The sequence below is a fragment of the Dryas octopetala genome, chromosome 7 (genome assembly GCF_963921425.1).
Source record: "Dryas octopetala chromosome 7, drDryOcto1.1, whole genome shotgun sequence".
Classification (NCBI taxonomy): Eukaryota; Viridiplantae; Streptophyta; class Magnoliopsida; order Rosales; family Rosaceae; genus Dryas; species Dryas octopetala.
In genome coordinates, this window is record NC_141372.1 from 20948044 (window position 1) to 20974990 (window position 26947).

Below are 26947 nucleotides of genomic sequence, written 5' to 3' on the forward strand. Positions count from 1 at the left end.
ATGAAGACAGTAAAGCATTTAAGTACAGCTGAAAAAAACATACATTATTCACTAGTATGACATCAAGCTAACAATACATCATTGACGATGTATATTAATTAGACAGTAAATATTAATTAGAGAAAAGGCTTAAGTTTGAAAGGAATGACAGAGCAAATTAGCAAAACATGTATATGCAGAGATGTATATTAAAGAACCAAAAATAGCTTAGGCATGTTAGCTATTAGGGAGATAATTAGGGTTTCTTTGCAATTTGGAAGTTGGGCTGCAAGTTCCTTTAGCTTTCCTTGAGATCTGTGAATTACTAGCAGCTGATCAAGTGAAGTTGTGGTGTGTGTTGTGTGTTGTGTGAGGAGGTAGCTTAATTGTGTTGCGTGTTGGTGATTGCCTAAAAGAAATGGGTAAGAGTAGGATTAATTCTTTGGGACTTGATGAGAAACCGAGATGCAGAGGAATGTTAAATTCTTGTTGGTCAAGGGTACAAAAAGCAGAGGGGTTTCCTCTCAAGTCAAGTTGCAGGCATCTTCGTGGAAAGAGCTTTACAATAATTAATATCTTTCAAGGCCACTTGTATGACTTGGTTTACTGTCTTCTTATTGCAACTTGTGAGTTATCATCCAAACAATATTTAGGCATGGCCCGCCACCTAAATACTTAAACAGGGTCTGAATTCACACCTTAAGGAGGTTTTTTGCATTGAAAACAAATCTGATTAAAAAATATAGCATTGATATATAATAACTTTTCTTTTCGGGGCTTAGGCCCACCACAGTACCAAAAATAAAATAAAATTTAGGTAATTTGTATTGGTAGTATTTCAATAAATACTGATATGTTCATGATCATAATCATATGGTCAAACGAGTTCTGACTTAGTTTATTTTTTACAAGATTATTTTTTTAATAAAAATCTAATAGTTAAACGGTTCGAATCATTAGACGATTACCCGTTAAGTACCAGAATGCTAGTTTTGTTGTTTTTAAGAGTATATATTTTTGATGAGTCCACTGTTACTATGCTCCAAAGATACAAAGCTGATCAATAAAATGTATGAACAACCCAAAAGCCTTGGTTTCCAGAATAACACTCATGTAATTGTTGTAACTGATCATCAAGAGGACGTTGACATATATCTATACTGCTTTTGCTTTTGGTCAATGGTAGAAGGGTTTAGTGGGGTCCTCCACAGTCCTCTGATCAAGTTCAAGGCAACTTCCACCTCCTATCCTGGCAAAGGCAAAGTTACAAGTTGCCTATGGTGTCAATTAATGGTCGTCAATTGTGGTCTCCTCAATTTGCCCTTTAAATTTTAAAATGATTCATTTTCCTCCCTAAATTTTTATTTAGTATTTTGAATGTTTCTCCAACAGATGGATTACAAAAGTTTTGATATCTTCATGACCAGTGACAATGAGAGCTTGGATTGCAGCCTCAATCAAGACCAAAAGAATGACCAAAACCACCTGTTGGGAGGATAGAATCGAACAGTTGCCATTGGCTCCACTGTAAAAATGACTCTGATGAAGGATGTTTCTTGTTTATATCCATAGGAGCAAAACCACCAGTTGGGAGGTTAGAATAGAGCAGTTGCCATTTGCTCTGCTGTAAAAGGGAGTCTGATGAAGCAGGTTTCCTATATTCTTTGTTAAAGTCCATCTCATTCTCAATTGGAAGAACGAAACTACTCTGGCTGATACACTATGAGCAATCAAGCTTTGACCATATTCAAATACCTGCAAGGGAAAACACCATATACTTAAATCAAAACAATTTCTTTGTTTTCTTTTGTCATCAATTGGTGGAAGAAAGCTTATGCATGTGGGATGCACATTCGAATTACAATTCTTGACTAACATTAAATCTGTGGACCAACCACAAAGTCATAAATGTTTTATTTTTTTCATTTTTGCCTGCTCAACATTTTAGTATCTTAGTATTACTGATTGCAGTATAAAAAACAAAAGTTGGAAGGCAGTTGATGCTTAAAATACTGTTTGGTTCTACTTTATACTTATGGCCTTCTTCTTTTCAAATAGTACTTTTTCAAGAATTTTGCTTGGTTGAATGAAAAATACATACGATTGTTTGATGTCCTCTTCTTGCATCTCCCGCAGCGGAAAGCAAATGTGATTGTGTCCGCGTGGAAAACAAATAGCAATTTTGGGCCAACATTCGACATTAATCTGAACAAGTCTATACAAGTGAGATAATATCAGATTAAGATTCATAACGTACTGCTACGTATTGAACAAACATCAAGTTATTCACCAGATACATCTCAGCAGAAAATTAATTAGAGAGAAAAATAAATTCACAGAAAAAATAATGGTACAATATGCGTGCAAAAAATGTAAAAGAAGCTAAAAAATAATAGCAAGGACAGCTAACAATTAGAGATGGGTTGGGGCTTAATTACCTGGGTTTCTTGGGAATTTGAAGTTGGGCAAGTTTTCACATCTATCCTTCAAATATGTGATTCAGCAGTTCATTAGTAAATGACTGAACAAACAAATGCATTGATGATTGAGCTTGATCATCAGAAGGAACACCACTCAAGTAAATAGTAACTGTGTGTGATCGACTACTGAGTAGTGCTAATTATAAGATATGGGTAACACTTACATTACGTAGGACTCAACGGGACTTTATGTGAGGCAGAGAACTTAGATAGATATCTATATTGCTTTTTTTGGTCAATGGTAGAAGGGTTTAATGGTGAGGGGGCCTCCTCAGTCCTCTGATCAAGTTCCAGGCACCTTCCAATTCCGGACAAAAGTCAAAGCAAGAAGTTGCCTCCACAATAAAAAAACGAAACTAATGACAACTTCTCTTTTGTGAATAGTAGTTGTCAAAAGTTAATGCACTTTTGTAGGAAAGTTTACACAATTCTATATAAGGTCCATTGACTTTAAATATCAAACTTTAATAATTTGTTAGTTTAGGTACTAAAATTTAATAGCATTTTAGTTTAGATATTAGTTGAAAAGTCAAACAAACTAATAAAGTGAAGGGTATTAGAATTCATAAAAATTACATCATATGCCACTACAATATAAAAAATTAAAAAAATTCCCAACTAACCACCGGCCACCTCCGTCCGGCCGACCACCGACTAACGCCGTTCAACAACACAAAAACAACTTGGCATAGAAGGGATTCAAACCCCTCTCATGCAAGAGAAAGAGACACCTCTTACCACTACACTACATAATAATTTCAATAAAAGTATTACATTGACCTCTATTTATCCAATATTGTAATACAATTTAAAAAAAAAAAATTTAATTCAGTCACAAGTCACAAGTTAAACTGTGACTGTCTCACAATTTGTTGTGACTGTCATGGTAAGTTGAAAGAGATATCTTCCCCAATTGCACTAGTAATTATTTTGTATAAAAAATATTACTTTGACCTCTATTTATACTACATTGTAGTACAATTTTTTCAAAAACATTCAATCAAGTTACAACTTAACCGTGACTGTCTCATAATTTAGTTGTGATTGTTCTGTAGTCACAACTAAATCTGAAGTTGTGACTGTCACAGTTTGAAAAAGATAGACCATAAACTCCAGCATGCAAACTATAGAAAGTACACCTAAACCACCCCCAAAACTCATATAACAAAATTTGAAGTTGTGACTAATATTAAGAAAAAGATAAGTTTAACATAAAATACATAAATGTTTAACATAAAAGCTCACGTAAAATAGAGAAGAGGTTCAGAGTATCCCCTACATAACCAGCAAAAATATTTCAAATTCCCAAAAAACAAATTCAGAGTTAAAAGGCTTAAAGCAACCTTACTTACCAAGACCAGCATTCTTATTTACTACCCATTTTGAGTTTTATTACTTGTTTTACTGAAAAAACTCTGAGTTGGTCATTGAGCAATGAATTAATTTCAAAAAATGACACCCACGAACAATACATGGAAACCCATAATCAACATCAATGCAAAAGTATCGGTAAACCTATTCTGCCAAAAAGGGGGGGGGGGGGGGGAAAAGGAAACAAAAGCCCAAATGATTCATTGGTTCTAACCTTATTACTCTCAAAGAAAAAATTACAAAGGTAGCAAAATGAAAATCATAATTTAGAAGACATTAAAAGAACACACACTTGTCATAAGAATGGAAAAGAAGTCACAATGAAAACTGAACATACATGCAAATACAAAGTCGCAATTTGACATCAAAATTCAAAACCTTTGTGGCACTCACTATAATGCACTAAGTCTTCTTTTGTGTAAAGTAATTGCTTTGAACCTAATTTATATAATATTGTGTATATATATATTTTTTAAAATAATTGAGGGTAAGCAACTAATACCGTTGGGAAATGCTCTTTCCCCAAGATTGCAGTTACTTAGGTTTAGATCCGTTAAATTACACAGACCAGATAACGGCAACTGGAAACTCATTGGCTCTGTATTCACTCTTTGCATAAATCCGGAAGGCAAGAACTTATTCAAAGATCCCCAAACCACTTCACATCCATGAGAAATTGTATCTTTAAATTTTTCAAAAAAACCAAAAGAGGAAGGTAGTTCTCTTTTTGTAGTATTGCCCACATCAAGCTCCTCCAAACACTCTACATGGCCCAACTCTTCCGGAAGTTTGATCTTTGAGCAACCAGAAATATCAAGAACTTCCAGAGACTTTAAGCCGTATATGCTTATTGGAAGACAGACAAGATATTTGCAATCTTTCAATTTCATCAAAGTAAGTCGTTGAAGCATTCCAATAGAGGAAGGTAGTTCCCTTATGGAAGTTCCACTCACATCAAGCTCCTCCAAACACTCTAGATGGCCCAACTCTTCCGAAAGTTTGATCTTTGAGCAACCAGAAATATCAAGAACTTCCAGAGACTTTAAGCCGTATATGCTTATTGGAAGACAGACAAGATATTTGCAATCTTTCAATTTCATCAAAGTAAGTCGTTTAAGCATTCCAAAAGAGGAAGGTAGTTCTCTTATGGAAGTTCCACTCACATCAAGCTCCTCCAAACACTCTAGATGGCCCCAGTAATTTGGTAATTTATCAAGCTTTGAGCAACAAGAAATATTAAGAACTTTGATAGATTTTAAGCCCTGTACACTGCTTGGAAGACGCACAAGGTTTTTGCAATCTCCCAAGTCCAAATTTATAAGTCCTTCGAGCACTTCAATTGATGGGTCAACCTCATACAGTCGTGTACAACCTCTAAGTATTAGAATCTCAACATATGGCATACCTCTAAAGTTTGGGGTGTTCACAAGGTTCAGAGAGTGGCTGAGATTAATGGTTTTCAAATTGTACAAAGGCTGTCAAGTAAAAGCACAGAGAAATGAGCTGAAAATAAAAACCTTTGAGCCATGATTCAACAATTTCAGTAGGTAATAAAAGATAAAATAAGTAATATGATACCTTTATTCCAATCTGAATATATTTAATGCAACTGTGACACATGTCAAGCTCCAGTAGCTTCTCTGGGTTGAAATGTGGTGGGAAATACGTTAATGGATACCCGGTCCATTTAAGAACCCGTAAACTATTGGGAAGATATTCAAGGCCATTAGGGAGGTCCACATTATTAATCACTAGGTATCTCAAGTTGTCCATGGTTAAAAAGGATTTAGCATTGGCGACCACCTTTTCTCCAGGATCGTTCGTTGAGTACACAACTATCCCTTCTATTGCTTCTTTTCCCTAATATACATGAATACAAACATGCAATAGTGAAAGCTCATACACATACCTTAAGAAAAACGGCTCATTAAAGTATCTTGTTAACTAAAATTATCCTTGTACTAAATAAATCTCTTACCATATTTGTGCTTAAGATATAATTGAGATCTTCATGAAGCCACAATCTACTGCGCTTGCTTAGCCCATTAGGAGATTCTCGGCACACAATTTCCCGACCCATTTCTTGGAGCAAATCATGCATCCATAGTCTTCCATGCGAAATAGTTAGGAGAGATCTCTCAATGAGGACTTTTATTCCAATAATTGCATGAAGATCACAGGCGGTTAGTGTTTTTACTACTCGATCTTCGTCATCCCCGTTAAAGAAACATGCTATATCCAGGAACATTTTCTTCTCGTCCTCTTCTAGACAATCATAACTTATTTTAAGTATGTTAAAAATTTCCGAGTTACAAACTTTTCCTAGTTTACTCAGCGTGTTGTTCCATTCACTTAGGCTTCTTCCACACAAAAAAGATCCCAAGATTTTAAGAGGTAAAGGAAGACCATTGGCATAGTTCACAACACGCTTAGACAGAACAAGATAATTTTGTTCTGGGTAATGTTTTTTAAAGGCATTCCAACTAAAAATCTGAAGAGCTTCATCATCATCTAGCCCCTTGATCTTTACTCTTCTCTCTACTCCATGCCCGACTAACAAATGCTCATTTCTAGTTGTAATGAGAACTCTACTCCCAAGACCAAACCACCCTTGATTTCCAGCCAAATATTTTAATTGGTCCAGATGGTTCACGTCATCAAGAATGAGAAGAACCTTTTTGTGACCGAAAAACCTGCTGATTATCGTTGCTCCTTGGTCAAGGTCCAATATGGCATCCTTTTTAATCCATATCCCAGAAAGAAGTTGCTTCTGTAGGTTAACTAGGCCACTTTTTTCAACAGAATTTCTAACATTTGTAAGAAGGAAACTTACTTCAAATTCGTGAGATATTCTCTCATAAACAACTTTGGCAACAGTTGTCTTGCCAATCCCGCCCATCCCCCATATACCAATAAAGCGAACATCATCCTCCCCTGCACCTAAATGCATATTGATTGGTTCCAATCTTGAATCAATTTCAACAAGGTTCTCCATATTACTAAATAATGTACAGCCCAATTTTGTCCATATAACTTCAACAATATCTTTAATGAGCTTTGACTCGTAGCTACAACAAAATGGATAAAAAAATAAAAAAAACATGTTATTCATATATATGAATACTAATCAAATTGACGTAGATCTGCTTTTACTAGTTCTTATCATGGAACTTGAAATTTGGTCAAAGTAGCTGATCAAATGAATAACTACACAACATATATCTTTGCAATGTATTCAATTTCTTTCCTATTCGTTTAATGATATTTAGCTTCAGAATTCAGATTGGTCATCTACCTAGCTATGTCCCATGTGAATTGTAACACAATGAAAAACACCAAAATCTACTATGTTGTTAAGTAATGCAATATTCAAAATCTTATATTGATTCCACTCATTTAACCGGCCCTGTAAATACAATTGGTGATCTACTTCCATTAATCCTCATACATTGAACCATTTTGTTTCTAACTTTCTCAAAACCTTTTCAATGGAAAGAAAGATAAAAGAAATAAGAAAACATACCAATCATTTGAATTCCACCCAGAGAAATTTGCCACTTTCGTTAAAGCTGAGCTCCACCTTTTCACCTTCTTTGTGTCATCCCTAAACCTTTTTTCATGTTTAGTGAAGGCTTTTGCAAAACTCCCGGTTTGTTTTCGTACATTTGAGGGATCGACATCATAGAAAACTGGCATCACTGTTTTTCTTGCTTCCATGCATTCAAGAATCTTTAAAAGTTCGTCCAAGCACCAAGTTGATGATGCATAATTTCTTGAGAGAATAATGAGAGCAAATCTTGATTCTTCAATTGCAGTCAAAAGTTCTGGAGCAATAGATCTCCCTTTTGGTAGTTCAGGGTCATCTTTGAAAGTTATAATTCCTTGTTGCTCTAATGCAGTGTATAAGTGGTCTGTAAAACCTTTTCGGGTGTCCTCACCTCTAAAACTCAGAAAAACATCATATTTCCATTGAGGAGTTGAAGAAGCACATATTTGTTGTGTGGTCATCGTCATTAGAGCCAACTTAATTAATCTTATATATCAAAGGACTTCGCCCAATCTAAACAAGTCTATACAAGTAAGATAATATAAGATGAAGATTCATAAGATATAGCTAGCTATTGTACAAGCATCCAGTTATGTTCCATATATATCATCAGCAAAATATTAAGAAGAAAAGAAATGGAATTTTAAAACCGAAAGAGAAAGTAGTTAGGGTCTAACCTGGGTTTGTTGGGAAATTGAAGTTGGGCAAGTTTCAATAATAAGCCTTCAAATTTGTGGTTCAGCAGCTGATCTATAAAATGTATGAACAAACCAAAAGCCTTGGTTTCCAGAATAACACTCATGTAATTGTTGTACCTGATCATCAAGAGGACTTTGACATATATTATACTGCTTTTACTTTTGGTCAATGGTAGAAGGGTTTAGTGGGGTCCTCCACAGTTCTCTGATCAAGTTCAAGGCACCTTCCAGCTCCTGTCCTGGCAAACGGGGCCTTAGTGGGGTCCTCCATAGTCCTCTGATCAAGTTCAAGGCAACTTCCACCTCCTGTCCTGGCAAAGGCAAAGTTACAAGTTGTCTATGGTGTCAATTAATGGTCGACAATTGTGATCTCCTCAATTTGCCCTTTAAATTTTAAAATAATTCACTTTCCTCCCTAAATTTTTATTTAGTGTTTTGAATGTTTCTTAACTGCTAGATTTAACTTCCAATAAATTATGGCCACGTATCAAGCACTTAACTACATTTTAAGGGGAATAAACCATTAGTCCACACTTTAATAATACCCCTTGAATTGTGCTACTAATTAATTAACCCTCCAAAATGGGCTACGTCATTTGTGACCACTCCATTGTCCAACATCTAATGTAATTTACTTTGATAGCTCAAGTCATGCCTACTTTCCATACTTTAAAATAAATTTGAGTATGGAAATAAATTTTCTATTAAGCGATAAATATGTTTATTTTAAATCTTGAAAATATTTCTTCAACTTTTTATCAAGAATGTTCAAAGTAATCCTTTCTATGCGAAGAAAGTTGTTTGAAGAGAATGTTCCATTTTACAAATTACACCACTTTTGAGAATGAAATATCAAAATTCTACTAAAAAGTCACTTTAGGTTGGTGCCTTGTATGGTTACAAAAATCATACCTCTTTACTTAGCATTATTGTGTGTTGTATATTACTATATTGATTGTTTGAAATTTGCTACATTGATAACCATTTTTAACTAATTTTGTTGGTTGAAAATGGAGTAAAAGTTCAAAACACTTAAATGGTCTTTTCTGTGGGAATCTTTGATTTCACATTACCACACACTTTTGAGTTTTGAGAATGAGAGATTGTTAAAAAACTCTACTGAACTCACTTTTTGTCGGTGTGGCTTGTATTCTCATCAAAACCATCTGTCTTTCCTTAGCATCATTGTCCTTGGCAGTTTCTCGTTCAATTAATGCTGGTGTTTGTTTGATTGTTTGGACTTATGCTAATCTGAAAGGCATTTTAATTAATATTCTACTTGATATTCTAACCCAACCAAACTCAACCATAAATGAAACTGAGTATTGCTAGAGATCTCGAATTTAAACCCACCCAATCATTAAAAAAATCCCTTATTCATCTTGGCAAACCGACCGTAATCCAGCCATTCAAGAACTTAAAAGACAAAACAATTGGCCACCATAGTCCCACTCGAGTCGCATCAGCTCCTCCTTTTGCCAAAGGGCCAAATACCACCATTTGCATCACTTCCTCTTTCCTAGAATATTAGTTGATCCCCAAAAACAAATTGCCCTACATCACCTCAAGTATTTGCCTTTTTTTCCTCTAACAATATAAAACTAAGGGTAAATTACAATTATATACCATTTTTCAACTTGGTACTTCAAGTTCAAAAAGTTGCATTGAGATACACCAACTACGAAACCGTGTCAATTAGGTACCTCCGTTAGTCTGGCCATTAAAAAGGCCGTTATCTGATGACGTGACACACTACTAAAAGGCTTCATTTCAATTTAGTACATCAACTTTAACATATTTTTCAATTTTATACCTCAAGTTAAAAAACTTGCAAAAAAATAAATGTTTTCTAGTTTTTATCACAATTTCACCCCAACTTTTGACTCATTAAATCTTCAATAAAATCAATACTCTTATACTCATTTGAGTCATTTTAAAACTATGAATTTCCTTTTTATAATCATATAGAAATAATTCAAAAAGGAGCTATGAAACGCGAGATAAGTATTTACAAATTAAGGTACCCAAAATTGCCAATTTGTTTGAAAAATTTGACAGTTTCGGGTAGCCTACTTTGTGACCAATTATCTCGGGTTTCATAACTCATTTTTGCATGATTTTTATAAGGTTGTAAAGAGGAGATTCATAGCTTCAAAATGAGTATAACATTAGATAATTTTGGTAGAGATTTGATTGATCAAAAGTTGGGATAAAATTGAGAAAAAAACTGGAAAACATTTATTTATTTGCAAGTTTTTGAACTTGAGGTATGAACTTGAAAAACATAGTAAAATTGAGGTACTAAATTGAAATGAAACATTTTAGTGGTGTGTCACGTCATCAGATAACGGCCTTTTTGATGGCCAGACTAACGGAGGTACCTAACTGACACGGTTTCGTAGTTGGGTACCTTAATGCAACTTTTTGAATTTGAGGTACCAAGTTAAAAAGTGGTATATAATTGAGGTATATAATTATAATTAACTCTAAAACTAACATAAAAAGACAGAAATACTCTAATTTTTAACAGAAAATGTGACAAACATAACTGACATTGCAAAGTTAAAATGGATGCAAAGTTCAAATGGGTAAAATGTGAAAATGGTCCCTTTATGTATATATATAACACAAAAATTTCATTAAAAAAAATGCATGCACTTCTGATGCAGGACAGAAGCAAGGGCTGCTCTCTTGCTGCTATATTGGGGCAAAAGTCTAGAATAGGTCAATCTTCCAGCAACAAACAGTAGAGATAATAGAGATTTAAGCTATAGAATCAAAGATGGAACATTGATAGATGAGTTCTAGGGTTTAGGAGCCCAAAAGAAACTCTCAACTCTGAATTCTCATAAAAATATAATGCATAAACTGTCTACTACAACCTAAGCCTTTAGCTTATATAGGGAAACATAAACCTAAGATGACTAGGAAAGCATAAACCTAAACTTACTTGGAAAACATAAAGGCAATTCCTTAATGATTAAGATCTAATAATCAAGAAACTAGACTCCTAATCAAACTAGGACATGAAAATTGGAAAGTTACTAAATTTTGGAAACCCTGGCAGATGCTCCTGCATCAACTTCATTTAACAAGGAATCAAAATATTATATGAAGCTCAAATCAGTGATCAGGTCCTAGTTAATGGCAAAGCAAAGTGGATCTTTAATTTCACCCCTCAAATGCACATTAGAGACCGCTACAGGATCCACGTCAAATTCATGTGCTTTAAAGTAAAAACATCGTTCACTACTGTTTCTGCATTGGGTACACGTGTTCCCCCAAAAACTTAATTTTCAGTTCATAAGTGATGGTAATATGGTTCAATTGAAATATTGGTTCCCACAGGCCACAGCTCATAAAGAAATGCAACTACCTTACCTGTTAGCATGGTCTTCACAAGACATTATGATCCTGATATAATTGTAGTTCCTCTGGATAGCTTATGTATGTACCATGAAACTGTGTAAACTGAAGAAAGTATATAAAAATATATAAGAAACCAAACACATGTGAGAGATATAGGTTCATAGTATAGCTATTGTACTAGCATCAAGTCGTTGACCAAATTAGTTACACATTATTCAGTTACTCAAGGCAACAATGAAATCTGCTAAGAATGCAATGCAAGGTTACTTTTGCACCAAATTGCAAAAACTTATTGTTCCTTAAAATTCTCTATAACAACACAACAGTCCATACTGTACAAGTATCATTTTATTATAATTTTAACAGTGCAAGGGTACTGATAGCGTACATAATCTAGAATTACTACCAAAAATATGAAATGCTTTTGGTTTCTTTTAGAAAATACTTATAACTTCATACCAGAATGCTAGTTTTGCAAGTAAAACTAGAGTATTGTTTGAAAATATGTTTCTGATCAAGTTCACTATCACTATGCTGCAAAGATACGAGCTATCTTATATTATTATATAGTAATGAACGTCCCTGTAATAGAAACAAGAGTGAGGTCACCTAATAGTTAAACTTCAGACAAGAGGCCCAGAGAAAATAAAGAATGCAGAAGTCCACATAACAGCAGAGGGGTCATTTACCATTCTACAACTAGATCTGGACAAGAATTTACTTAAAGACCCCCAAACCACATCACAATTCACATCCATGCGAAAATAAATCTTTAATATTGTTTAAAAGATCATTGCAGTTATGTTACAGAAGCTCTACTCACATCATTCTCCTCCAAACACTCCATCTCCCCCACACTTTTCTGCAGACTCTTAAGACTTTCGCAGTCTTTAAGATTCAAGACAATAACCCTTTTTTGAGAACTCCAAGGGATTGATGAATACAACTAAATTTTTTCATCCTTCAAGATCTAAACCCTCAAGATTGTGAACACCTGCAAATGTCTGAGGTCTAATAATGTTTCGAGACTGGCAGAATTTGATGAACTCCAACTTGTCAAAATACTGCTCAATACATATAAAATCAAAACAGTGAGCCACCACACAAAACAGACAATTTACTGTTAAAAGAAAAAAAGAATAGTAGATTGTTAACTAGTCATACCTTTATTGCCTTTCCAAAGCCGTTCAATGTTGCTGTGGCACAAGTTCAATAAGTTCGTGTGGTTGGAAATTCTGTGGGAGAGATCTTAAGAGTAACCCACTCCATTTGAGGAGTCTCAAGGAATTAGAAAGAAAACTGAGGCCTTGGAGAAGGCGCACATTACGAATTTAGAGAAAACATTGAGACAAATTTGAGAAGGCTCCTGGGTTCCAATGAGCCACTTCTAATTATAAAAAGTTCATAACTATGCCTTGAACTGCTTCTATTCCTAAGAATATATGAAGAACAAGGAAAATGCCACTGGACCTAAGGAGATTACTTGAATGAAATGAAAGTGCTTATGGTTACATTTTCCCACATAATTAAACTCTTAGCTTATTTTTCATCAGCACATTGTGGGTGTCTTCATGAGACTGTAACCTACCACGTTTTCCTGGACCATAAACGGCTCTCGACAAACTATTCCCACCCCATTTCTTGTAGAGCACATCATGCATCCACAATTTGTTGTTGGAAATAGTAATGAGATATTTATCAGCGAGAACACTTAAACCGATGTCAGGGTAAAGCTGACAATACTCTAGTAATTTAGTTACATGATTCCTATTCTTCCCCTTGTACAAAAATTTATTTTTCTGTTTCCCCTAGTCCATCAAAACTTATCTGAATCGCATTGATAATTCTTCTTTCTGGTTTATTCTTTGGCCTATCTATTGCACTTCTCCATGTGTTGGTACTTTTACCACATAGAAAGGAACTTATAACCACAAGAACTAATGGAAGGCCATGAGCATATGCGACGATATAGTTGCACAGCTCCAAATAACTACAGGTGGGCGGCTATTCTTAAAAGCTTTCAAACCCAAAAGTTGAAGAGGTTCATCATAATATAACCCAGGAGCCTTGTATATTCAATCAACACCTTGTGTCTTCAAAAAATGTTCATCAGTACCCGTTGTGATAATTCTACTCCCTGCACCAAACCAGTTACAATTTCCAGCCAATTTTTCTAAGCGTTTTCATTGATCTGCATCATGAACAACAATAAGAACCCTTATCACAACCGTTTTTCTATCATAGCAGCTCCGGGATATTCATCCTCTATGTTTCCAATTTTTTCCATCAGAACCCTGGGGAGAAGTTTTGCTTAAAAAGAAACTAGACCATCTTTTTTAGACATTTCTCTAACATTGTAAATAAATAAAATTTTTTTTAAAAAAAGCCAACTACGGTCAAAAGCTTGAAAAATTTGATCATAAACAGTTGAACAACTGTTGTCTTACCTATTTCTTGCATCCCATGGATCTGTAAGAATTGGAACTACACTTGCACAACTTTTGTACTTGAGCTGCTACAGCACCACTCAAACACAATAGACTTAGACTTCTGGAGAAGGCAAAACTTTAATTGAATTACATGCAGCAAATTATTAACATTGCAAAACATTGCTCCTATTTATTCTATAAAAAAGCACAAGACCATTATCTGGATACTGTTTTAAAGAAATACAAAATGCTTACAATAATGTTCTAGTTAAGTTTGAATAACAACGACAATACCTTCTGGAGGAAAATCCATTGACCTTGTGAAGATAACATCAAGTACATGGCTAAAATGAAATGCAACCGGAAATCAATAGCTGCAGCTTCAAGTGGGATACATCCTATGAAAAGCCTCTGCGGCTCTGCCTATACTTAGCAACACCCTATCACTGCATGTTTTATCAAAATATTTCTTAAATATGTGTAGCCGATCATATATACGACAAAACTTGAACCAATTTACTTATGCGGAAACCCCATTAATGGTTAATGTTGTGTTTTCTTTTACTGTAATCACCGATTATCAAAGAAAAAATTTATATAGCCATACAAATGTGTTTTTGATATGACAAATAAGTTTCAGTCCTTGAAGAAACACTATATATTATAGAGATACAGTTGAAAGTTCATATCTTGTTAGCAATGTTTAGACTTGAGCAGAAAGGTTTCCTTGCAAGTGCATAGAAGGCTATGTACTACATCCTTATACTTTTGGATATAAAACATTAACACAACCTTTTAATATGGACAAACAGTTGTATGAACCACCATTTCAAATATCAAAAGTTGTTCCTTCATAAGCCAGCTTTCCCCATGAATCCTTTTTGTCTCATTAAATCTAAAATATGTTTATTGATGTAAAATTTATGTTGTCTCCTCTTTAAATATATAGCAAACCATGGAAATCAATAAATCACAACATCCAGAAAATAAAAGTTTTGGATTAAGTATTTCCTCACCTCCGAAAGAAACGGAGGATTTCATTCAGTGACTCCAAAACAAAATGCAATCACCCATAAGGTATAGAGCGTACAGAGCCAACCGTATAGTTCATCCAGTGTTTCCTATAAGATGAAGTTTTCAGCTTCCTATGAAGAATAAAAAGTTCAAGCAGGCTCCACCAGTTAATGCATTTATTTGGGACTTCAAGAACAGAACAGTCGACAAAACAGGTACACATGACAACCCTGCACAATGTCAAGCAAAGCAACAGTTTGGCATGCTTCCTCAACTGAATGGTCCTTCCATTGATTCAGTATAGCTTCAGCAACAGGAGCAATCCGATGCTGCAGTACAGCTGCACCAAGGGGTCCTACCAAATTGAGCCATGTTGCAGCAGAAATAATGTCTCTCATTGTAATAAACATGTAGGCTCTTTGAGAAGTACTGCTATCTAACCCAAGCAGTCCACATATAAACCCAAATATAGGAGCATGGTGAAAAGAAGCCACCCCAGAACTTAAAGAAGCTTCCCTTACAGATTTAAGAGATGGTATTTCTGAATAGACAGCTGCAACCACCCTCATCAATGCGGACCCTTGTGTAATCGATGCCTTTCTGCCCACTTCATTAGTTAACATTGCATCCAACATTTTGTCAAGTTTACACCTGGTTTCCAAATCAGGTGATATTGTTGTAGAATACACAAAAGGAAGGAGTATGCTGCCAGTATTCTCCAACAAATGGATTACGAAAGTTTTGAGATCTTCAGGACCAGTGACAATGTGAGCTTGGATTGCAGCCTCAAGACCAAAAGAATGAACAAAACCACCTGTTGGGAGAATAGAATCGGGCAGTTGCCATTGGCTCCACTGTAAAAAGGACTCTGATGAAGGACGTTTCTTGTTTTCTTTGTTTATATCCATAGGAGCACAACCACCAGTTGGGAGGTTAGAATTGAGCAGTTGCCATTCGCTCTGCTGTAAAAGGGAGTCTAGCAAAGCACGCTTCCTGTTTTCTTTGTTTAACTCATCTCATTCTCAATTGGAAGAATGAAACTATTCTGGCTGATACACTATGAGCAATCAAGCTTTGAGCATATTCAAATACCTGTAAGTAAGGGAAAACACCACATACTTAAATCAAAACAATTTCTTTGTTTTCTTTTGTAATCAATTGGTGGAAGAAAGCTTATGCATGTGGGATGAACATTCGAATACAATTCTTGACTAACATTAAAACTGTGGACCGACCACAAAGTCATAAATGTTTTATTTTTTTCATTTTCGCCTGCTCAACCATTTTATTACTGATTGCAGTATAAACAACAAAAGTTGGAAGGCAGTTGATGCTTAAAATACTGTTTGGTTCTACTTCATACTTACGGCCTTTTTCTTTTCAAATAGTACTTTTTAAAGAATTTTGCTTTCTGTTTTACTAAAAAGTGAAAAACATGTTTGACAATTGGCAACAAGCTATCTGCTTTTGCTTTCTTAATCAGTTAGTTCCCTTTACTGTAGTAGTAAACTTGTATAATTCATGTGAGGAGGACCTGATTGCATTATTGCGAGTTCAAACTTTCAACTCTATAATATTATGGTTTTGAAAAAGTTGTAGCTGAGGGCCAGACCAAGAAGAAGTCAGAAACACTTTCTTAGCAATACAATCAAGAGAAATCCTATTGGTACCCCCAATTTCTGACTATACCCACTTTTCAAATTTTTTTTTCCCCAAGAAAGTTGTCATTTTCTAACTTGGGTTTATATCAGATCCATGATTGTAAATTTGTAACAGAGAAATCGATGGAGGAGAGAACAAACAAACAACCATAACTCCTCTTTCCCATACATTTCTCAGCAAAACAGACAACACCATCCATGAGAAATGAGAAATCAAAGGAAAAAGAAAAAAGAAAAGAAGATTTCTCAGCAAACAAACAGACAAAGCCAAAATCATTGTACTGTATCAGAGAAAAGGAAGAAGATGAACCTTGTGATTTTGGTCTGAGGAGAGAAAGATGGATGTAATTTGATGGTGACGCAGTGTACTGGTCACTGGTGGAGTCGTAGGACAACAAGAGAGTCTTCAATGGGCATGCCCCGGTGGGCATTTCTCACATGAGATGGGACTCACATGAACCATGTGGCATGTCCCAGTGGGGGCATTTCTCACATGGGATGGGACCACATAGTGAGTAATGTTACAAGATTTATCCTGGGACAACACCTGCAACTGCTAATGCTAGCCCAAACACGTTGGAGGTATTTTTTTGGTTTTGTTTTTTGTCCTCACGTAAAAATATAAAAAGGCTAATTACAAATAAATTAATAAATCTTTTCACAATTACATTTTAATTAATATATTTTTTTATAATTTTATTTTAGCCACTATTGAATAAAATAAAAAAATAAATTACAATAGATTAATAAACATATATTACTATTCAGATTTAAATTTTTATTAGATTTGTGTTTAACTACTATGCAACAAAACTACTTAAGGTTGAGCTCCCAAAGTTTGGGCAGAGCCTAAGCCATAAGTTTCAAAATCTTAATTCTAAACCCTAAATCTTATTTCTAAATTCTAAATCTCATTTATATACTATGCACCTTATTTTTATAATCTAAACTAAATTAAGGGCAACATCATAATTTTACGCCCATAAATAATGAAAAAAATAGATGAACAAATTAGTATTTTTTAATGCACCAAAATACATGACATCATCAAGTTGATTGAGCTTAGTAACTAAAATGAGATATTATTTTAAGACTTATTGACCTTTATGGAAAAATAAAATTTACATTGACCTTTATGGGAAAAAAAATTTTACATTGACCATTAGGTAATATTGAAATGTTTTATTTATTTAAATGTAATTTGCTAAAAATAAAAAATGATGTATTTGTTATAAAATAAATGGAAAAGAGAAAATATAAAAGAGCACAAGAAAAAGAGAAGTAGGAAGAAATTATAGTATCTTTCTAATTCACATAAGGTCTCTATTTATAGGCTCTTGGATGACTAGAGATAAGCCCATAAGGTCTTATATTTTACATTGAATTGGTCCTCTCAATTATCTATACAATTGCTCTAAATAAATATAGGAGATAAATATTAAACATGATAATGAACAGCCACATGTTTATGAGAAAAAAAATAAGAAATTGATACAACCAACAAATAAATAGATAAATAATCATACAATGAGGAATTACTGAATAATAAAAAAAAATGTAAGAATTTAGAGAACAAATATGAACATAGGCCAACATGATTTAAATTGAAGTTATGAAACTTCAAGTTCATTAAAAGCCATGAAACTTCAAGTTTCTATATAAAATTATAGGCAGAACTTCAGGTTATTAAATTTTGTTAAAACATAAAACTACAGGTTGTAATGAATCATATGAATTAAGACTTTCAAGGTAATCTAAAATTAATCAAGAACTTCAAGTTGATAAAAACAAATATTAAGTTAGTGAAAAATTTGAGATCTAATTGTAATGATAGATCAAAGAACTTCTGGTTCAATTTAATTTTACAACATAAAACATTTAATTAAATCAAGGAATTTCGGGTTTCGACTTAATTGTGTAATGTAGAATGATAAGTTCTAATCAAGTATAAGAATAAGAAAAATCGAATCCACATGAATTTTTATGAACTTCTGGTTCAAGCTTTAAATTAAAGAACTTCAGGTTCCAATATTAATTTAATAGAATAAGTTTTGAAGATGTTCTTAAAAACTAAGTTTGGTCTTTCAATTCCATCATAATGAATAAAGATGGAGGATTTATACTTGTATAACCTGAACTTCAGCTTCTTATATTGAAAAACATATGGATTCAAATCTCGAACTTCGATTTAATCATTGATAATAACTTCATATTCATATCAAAAATATATATTGGAATTCAGACTTCCAACTAGATGTACCTGTTCTATTGTGTGATAATTAAAATCACAAACATAAAATCATAAAGAACTTCATGTTCTTAACAAAACAAATAATTGGCATAAGACTCAATCAAACTTCAGGTTTGAAAATAAGTTTTTTTAAACTTTCAGTTCAGATTTATTATATTTGAAGTAATACAAAACATTCCTACATGTTCATGAACCGGCCACACATCATCATAATCGGCACCAACAACAAAAGTGATACCATAATGGATTTAGATGTACCAATGACTATATAAATATTAATAGTTGCTATGAGGTAAATCATGTTAATAGAGAACTAGTAAATAAAACAAGAGAGAGTACATAATCTATGGACATTAAATAAGCCAATAGTTTTAAGAGATAATTAGATTTAGGTCCTTTAGAAAAATAGTTTTTAGAGAGAGACGTGAGTGTTTTCAAATTTATAAGAAAATTTTTTTAATTCATAATAATTTATAAAAAAATCCTTTTAATTCATAATATAGAAAATTAAGATTAAATATCAAATCTCAATAATTTTTTGGTATAGCATGAAGACTATATAATATTTCAATTGAACTATCAAATTTAAATGTAATTTTTTAGATTAGGTCACAAATATATTGGCCCCTTTGATTTAAGCCTTTTTCCATTTGACATTTTTATCCTTTGGCCCACATATGATGGGTGTTAGTTAAAATTTATAAAGTTTTGACAAAATTATCCTTGAGACTTTTATATTATCTTGAAAATTTGTTAATATAGTCTCAACTTCACATTTAATTGTGACTGTACGACACTCACAACTTCAAATTTAGTTGTGACTAAACGACAGTCACATCTAAGTTGTAAGACAGTCACAGTTAAGTTGTGACTTAATTGAATCTTTTTTAGAGAAATTATACTACAATATAGTATAAATAGAGGTCAAAATAATACTTTTACTCAAAATAATACATAATATAGTAGTGTGAGCTGTCTCTTTCAATTTACCAAGACAGTCACAGTTAAGTTGTGACTGGATTGATTTTTTTTTTAATACAATATAGTATAAATTAATGTAATATTTGTGATGTAATATTATTTTTATTTTTATTGTAGTGGCATGTGATGTAATATTTGTAAATTCTAATACATTTTACTTTATTATTTTGTTTGACTTTTCAACTAGTACCTAATCTAAAATGCTATTTAATTTTAGTACCTAAACTAAAAAGTTATTGAAATTTAGTAGTTAAAATCAATGGACCTTTCATAATAAAGTCCTTTTAATTTATAAGAAAATCATTTTAATTCATAATAAAGTCCTTTTCCAATTTAAAGGGTATTTTCCCTCCTAGGGTGTAGAGTGGGTTTTGTAGATGCTGCATGTTAGGTTTTAACTTCGAGATTTTGGGCGAAACCCAAAATTTAGGAGTTAAAACCTAATATAAAGCCGTCAAAGAAGAAAAATAAAAGGACTTAAGTAAAAACCCTAAATCACTACCGGTCTTAGTCTAAGAAAGATTCATAAAATGGACTAAACTCTAAGTTTCTCTAGTTTAAATATAGTTCTCCAAATAGAACAAGAAGAAAGATGCACTAAAAACCTTGAAATGGTCATGCACACATATCATATATGTATCCATAGATATCTAACATCTAACCAACCAAAAAAAACTTCATCAAATCAAAAAGTAGATAAGAATCATTAATAATTAATTTGAAGCTCAAAACGGATTAGCATGGTGGCAGCGCCCTTGAAAGTAAATATTCAACTGTTATTTATTTATTTTACTAAGCAAAAGACTATTTGATTTGTAGGACACTACTCCAATACTTATCAAAGCCAACCAATTTCAAGGGTATCCTCACTCCATTAAACAACTAATGTTTAGTTGTTTAAGCTATTAGCCACCAACTAGCCTCTAATAAGCTGTTAGTTGTACAGATTGAGGTGACTAATACTCAATACATGCCAATCTCAACGTTTTCGTGGCTGCAAAGATCAAATTTGACATTGATGTAGACAAGGGCTTAAGCAACTAATATGAACTTTTGTTGGTGGTTTAGTGAAACTAAATATATAATAAAAAACTGATTAGCCATGCCTTATTAAACCAAAGATGATTGGTTTGACAATGATTCTCACCATTGCTACAGTAGTTGGTTAAACATGTCAACTATTTCACAAATGGTTTGAAATTTATTTCAAATTGGTGGCAATCTGGAGATTATGTGCTACCAATAATACCAACAAATTCCATATATGGTTTGAACATATTCCACTAATATTCATATGGTGACATGAAATTACTAATACAATTCAACCTTATCTGTTATGAAAAATTATTGGTTGATTAAATGGTTACACTAATGACAAACAGTGGATTCATTACTTGGATAAGCTGCATTGAAACTATTGTATCTGCTGAATTGATTTTGTGGCTAATAAAATCATCATAGAACATACATTCCAAAAAGACCAAATGGGAAGCTAATCAAATGGAACTTGTTTTCCAAACATAAGGATAAACATATATTCATATTGATGAGTGCCAGAGGAATTACAAACATTGCTGCTGCAAATGCTATCTCTAAAGCATTTCTCTAATATGAACAACTACTTAAAAAGTCTGCATACACCAACCATTAATTACAACCTGAAAATGCAAGTTTTATCCATGATGAAAGCAACACAGCAGACTTGACCAACCATACGCTAGGATACCCAAAAGAAGTACACTTGCTATTATATATTTGGGCAACAAGCTAATATTTATTAGTAAGTGCTACTATCCAAAATAAGTTTAAAAAACAAAAGTGTTGCAGCAAATATATTGAAGTCTAGCTATCACACACCTTTCTGGCAGTATCACCAACCATTTCACTTCCGAGAGGCAAAGTTCTCCCCACTAGCAGCTGACAGCCTTCTGTGCTGACTTGTGCCTTCATTTGGAGAGGAGGAAGCATTCAGAAAACCACCACGATAGGACATATTTGCAACAAAAGGGTTATGAGCATCACAAATTGGAAGTGGTCGTTGAAGCTGTGGTTGGGAACACTCTGCTAAGACTTGTATTGACACACCCAAGCTTCCTTGCGTGCTTCCAGAAGGCGAAACAACATTCCTAAAGTAATTGTCAAGAACACTTGTTACACGAGTCTCAAAGTGCATCTCCATGTACTACTGCTACCTCTGCAGATGCATAATCTCCTCTTCATGCATGTTTCGAACTCGCTCCAACTCAGAACAACATTGATCCATCTCATGTCTTCCTCTTTCAATCTCCTCTTTCTGTTGTTCAGATTCTCTGGAAGCTCTCTCGATTTCTTGCTCATACTCAGCGCGCAGAGCATGCAATTCTGCTGATCGACAAACCTCTCATATCAGACACAAACCCTGGTATGTCTGAGGGAGTGACCCCAATGCCATAACCCTTTACACGATTCCCGTGCTCTGGGCCATAATTGGACCACGTGCAAGTATTAAATATTTTTCATGTAAAAAATGATCCCAATGATGCCATATGGGGTTTAAACATTTACCTTGTTCCTGCCATTTCTACCAAGTACAGACACTAAATCGAAAATCAACTGCACAATCGAAAGATATTTAACTATGTTAGTCGTAAATTTCTTTCAACTGCCACCAACAAACAAATAATGTATAACATTATGTACTGCTTACTGAGGTTATTTCAATCCATTAGACATTATGTATAGCATCAAAATAATAGCATATATAAATGTCCTTCCATCCAGATTCATAACTTTAGTGAGGTCTGGTCCTTAACTGGTGAGGTCCGGTCCTCAAGTCTTAAAAACAAACCCGAGTTTACTGGAGGTCCGGTCCTTAAAAGAGAAAACCTGTTGCCAAGCCCAGAAATTTCAAAGCGACTTACTGGAGGTCCGGTCCTTAAGCCTTTAAAACAAACACGAGTTTACTGGAGGTCCGGTCCTCAAAGGAGAAAACCGGTTCTCAAGCCCAGAAATTTCAAAGCGACTTACTGGAGGTGCGGTCCTCAACTGGTGAGGTCCGGTGCTCAAGCCTAAAAAACAAACTCGAGTCTACTGGAGGTCCGATCCTCAAAGGAGAGAACCGGTTCTCAAGCCCAGAAATTTCAAAGCGATGTACTGGAGGTTCAGTCCTCAATTGGTGAGGTCCGGTCCTCAAGTCTTTAAAACAAACACGAGTTTACTGGAGGTCCGGTCCTCAAAGGAGAGAACCGGTTCTCAACTATGTACAATTGTAATGATGCCAAAGACTACAAAGCATTACAATTGACTATTGAAATGTGCTCTTAGTCTTCTAAAAGTAGTCCAATTCTAAAATACATGACATTATTAAAATTCTTTTTTAAAGAAACATTTCAACATAAACTTCAATTTAAAACATTGTTGGTCCACATGTCATGAATAAACATTTCATCAAATACTTGTTACATCCCTTTCACTAGCATATATTTCTAATAATATTATTTCATTACTTCTACTCAAGATTAAATCTCACTATTTTAATTTTTTGTTGTCATTTTTGTATATCAATTTCAATAGCATGTATGAATAGGCCCTATTAGGATTTTTTAATTTATTCAGTTAGAATAGGTCCTATAATTTCATCCAGATTTATAACCCTAGTATGAATCCAGGTTTTATGCAATAGCCTTAGGCCTTGTGTGTGTGTGTATGAAGTTTTATAACATAAAAAAAATTGCATTTGGCAGACACACTTTCACTAGATCCTCTTCTAGAGGAAGGCTACAACACAAATGTCCAAGAAATATGAAGATTCCCTTGGGAATCTTTAACCTGCAGACTTAAAGTAACATACTGATACAACACAGTAAGATGAACTGATACATGTGACGATTGACTACAACACAGTAATGAATGAACTAAAATAATAGCATACATACATCACTACCAGCACCAAGAGTCTTTAATTGTCACACCCCAATCCTGAATAAAATCTAATATCTAGGAGTGAAGCGTGACTTACGTCCTAATCGCAGATTAATAAAATTTTTTTCTACAATTAAGACGTGAGAAGAAAAGAAAAGAAAATAAAAGAAAATAATATAAAATAATTGAAGAGACTAAGTAAAGTGAAAATGAAAAATAGACTTTATTTAGCAAACTACTATTCCAAGTGTACCATACTAGATGTTCATCTTCTTATATATTACAAAGTATTGATAAACAAACAAAATATAGTACTCCAGCAAATTCTCTAAATTTCCCTTGAATATTCCACAACATTGGTCATATTTCCGTCACCTGCATGATTTATTAGGGTGTGAGCTTTTAAGGCTCAGTAGGGTATATTGATCCCTCATGGCCAGTTATCACATTTAATCAATGTCTAAGTAAAAGAAAATAAATACAGATAATGATTTCAATTATATGCAATGAGAATGTGTGTACTCACTCCTTAACCATTCCCGTTGACACATACTCAAGACAAACAGGCCTACACGTCCCATACCGTGCATCCTTCCACTGTGGCCCCGAATGTCCCAAGTATGAGCCAACGCCTATCCGTCCCTTAAGCCCAAATATTTTGAATATAATTAATTTCACTTTTTCTTCAATAATTCTTCCACAAATCATGAGATCACCAGGTACATCTCCCTTTCTCCATGGTATCTCTAATAAATCACCAGACCACCAAGTTCATCTCCCTCTCTTCTTGGTGTCTCAATTAATCATTTTCTTAACCTTGTTCACAATCACACTTTCCTTATGCACTTATGATTATGCATGTAAAGACAAACATTAATGCATGTATAGAGAAATTAAATAGTACATGCATAATAATTTAACCTTACGCAATTTGAGTGTATCACAGACTTAAGAATTTCACAGTGGACACACAAGATTAATAATAAAAGCTTATTCACAAATATAATGCACTTGATACATTTAATGAAGAAATAACATCACAAGTAATAAAGATAAATTTTCACAAGAAAATAAATCACACAACATGACACAAGGATTAATTGTAATATAGTCCAATCATTGGGGAAATAGAGACCCTACCTTAATTTCTTGAGCACGAGTTCCTTCTTGGTCCGTTCCTATGTGTTCGGGTCTAAAAAGTTAAAAAAAAAATATAGTTTAGATATAACTTAATTAAATTTAAATTTATTTCACTCTCTTTTTAAGGAGAGTGTAACTCACACTCTAACTTAGAGGTGTCGGATTGACGCGAAACTTGTACCATTGGACTCGTATCGAAAAATAGAGTTAGGAGGGTGAAAAATTGGGCAAAAAAGGTCGCCGGAAACAGCCGCACGCGCCACCACGCGCCGGCGGTGCGAGTGGGGTGGCTGGCCGGTCACTGTTCATCGTCTTCTTTACACAGTCCCTGTTTTCCAGATTTTTTCAGTTTTTTTATCGCATTTTTGACTCGACTTTTGACCTATCAAACCTTCACCAAATTGAGAAAACTTATACTTGTTTTAAAGCTCTGCATCACCTCTTTAGAACCATATAAAGAACATGAAAAACGGACGGTTAAAACTCAAGTTATAAGGCTCGAAAGGAGGCCATACGAACATGCGAATTTTCTGGAAAAATTTCCAGATTTTTCATATTTCTTTGTTTTTCATTTTCCTTCAATTCCAAACCGCAAAAATGTTTCTAAGGCTATAGTAAGGCTATCTACAACCTAATTTTTAGTGTTACAATATAAAAGAAAGGTGTGTAAATAAAATTATAAAACAACAAGTTTTAGAAAAAAAATTTGTTAAGGACACCCATGTTTCCATGGGTTCCTTAAACTCACCTTTATTTATACCCTCCTTGAGTTCTATAGAGGCTAAAAGCTGTGAGTTCCTACAGTAAAGAAAAACCATAGATGACAAAAGGGGTTAGTTTAAGAAAACTTCTAAGATGAAATTTCAATTTCTAACCTTACTAGAGTTTCCAACCTCTCTTTCTCTTCTTCTTCTTTCTTTCTTATTTTCTTCCTTTGGGTTTCGATTATGTCTAGGCAATCTAGTCTAGCTGCTGGACTCTTTTTTTTTTTTTTTTCTTTCTCTTTCTTCTTTTCTTTTCTTTTTCTCTCGGGTTTCTTCTTTGGTCTCCTCTGTTCAGTTTTCTTTTTGCTGCTCAAGACTATTCTTAAGCATACCTTATAGTCTAATTGACATGCATTTTCAGTTAAGAAGGGATGTATCTAATGATTATTTAGATAAGGACTTATCCCCTAAAGGAATCATCACCCTTGATCAAGGCTTAGGTGTTCTAGTTTTGAGAAAGCTGATGTCGTTGGTTATTATCTCTTCTTACTCTTTTTTTTTTTTTTTTTTTTTTTTTTTTTTTTTTTTTTTAAGTTGGGCTTTGTATGTTGTAGAAAATTGTGCTAAAGCCCAAACATTAGAAATGTAGCCCAGAGTTTATTTATCTATTTATTATTATATTTGTTATTATTATTATTATTTATTTTATATATATATATATATTTTAGGACATTACATTAATGTACTGAAGAGAATCTTGACTCTACAACCAAACAAAACAAAAATCAGTTGTGTTTTAATTACCTGATGCTTGCCCAAACAAACTTTAACTTTAACTCTCACCTTCACTTAACAGCCACTAGGTGCGCAGTTCTTAAGAGAAGAAAGTAAATGAGCAAAAAAAGTTATGTATCTCACTGAAGCAGCATGTCTCTTATATAAAGAACATGTATATGGCCAGTCTTATGGCTTAGGGATGTGGCCCCAAATAATCTCACTCCTCTTTTATTTTAAAAATCAATTTTTTTGTTAAAGTAATAATATATTCTCATCACTTTTACAACATTTGGAGGTACAACATTTGGGCAAATGGATTACACTCACTTTGAACTTTCAAACATGGCGCCAAGTGGGTAAAAGTTTCCCTCCCACCACTGTTGTTGCATAACCCTCCACACTAAAGAAACCAATAGCTAAGTTAATTTGTCTACAAGTACAACAATAGCTGTCTTCCACCTTTTCACAATGCACTAAAACAAACACGAGTTCACTTGCATGTAAACTGGTGCTCAAAATGGAGAAAACTACAAGCATGAATTGCAGAGTGAAGGGTCCAGTTAATAACTCCAAATGTGCATTTCACACAAAAACAAATTTCAGCCCCAAATTTCAGCCACAAACAAATTTCAGTCAAAAATAAATT

The 26947-nt window shown here is 33.9% G+C and overlaps 2 protein-coding genes and 1 long non-coding RNA gene across 4 annotated transcripts; all 3 read right to left on the bottom strand.

The window, feature by feature from the left end:
- Window positions 1-1103: 1103 nt before the first annotated feature.
- Window positions 1104-3208, bottom strand: LOC147280475 (uncharacterized). Its single transcript, XR_015123271.1, has 3 exons — window positions 2418-3208; window positions 2081-2194; window positions 1104-1734 (listed from the first exon to the last, which is right to left on the bottom strand). It is a non-coding gene; the product is annotated as an uncharacterized LOC147280475 (long non-coding RNA).
- Window positions 3209-4066: 858 nt separating this feature from the next.
- LOC147280476 (TMV resistance protein N-like) lies at window positions 4067-8214 on the bottom strand. Of its 2 annotated transcripts, none has more exons than XM_086249946.1 (5): window positions 8055-8214; window positions 7354-7900; window positions 5809-6898; window positions 5409-5690; window positions 4067-5305 (listed from the first exon to the last, which is right to left on the bottom strand). In XM_086249946.1, the coding sequence occupies exons 2-5, from the start codon at window positions 7842-7844 to the stop codon at window positions 4274-4276; spliced, it is 2895 nt and encodes a 964-aa protein (XP_086106072.1). In that variant the 5' UTR covers window positions 7845-7900; window positions 8055-8214; the 3' UTR covers window positions 4067-4273. The 2 variants fall into 2 exon arrangements, with proteins under 2 accessions (XP_086106072.1, XP_086106073.1); XM_086249947.1 differs by having other exon boundaries at window positions 7354-7890; window positions 8055-8205.
- A 2921-nt stretch (window positions 8215-11135) lies between these two features.
- LOC147280477 (urease accessory protein F-like) lies at window positions 11136-16937 on the bottom strand. The gene is made up of 4 exons (XM_086249963.1): window positions 16859-16937; window positions 12609-15979; window positions 12268-12508; window positions 11136-11546 (listed from the first exon to the last, which is right to left on the bottom strand). The coding sequence occupies exon 2, from the start codon at window positions 15793-15795 to the stop codon at window positions 15076-15078; it is 720 nt and encodes a 239-aa protein (XP_086106089.1). The 5' UTR covers window positions 15796-15979; window positions 16859-16937; the 3' UTR covers window positions 11136-11546; window positions 12268-12508; window positions 12609-15075.
- Between the last annotated feature and the right edge of the window lie 10010 nt (window positions 16938-26947).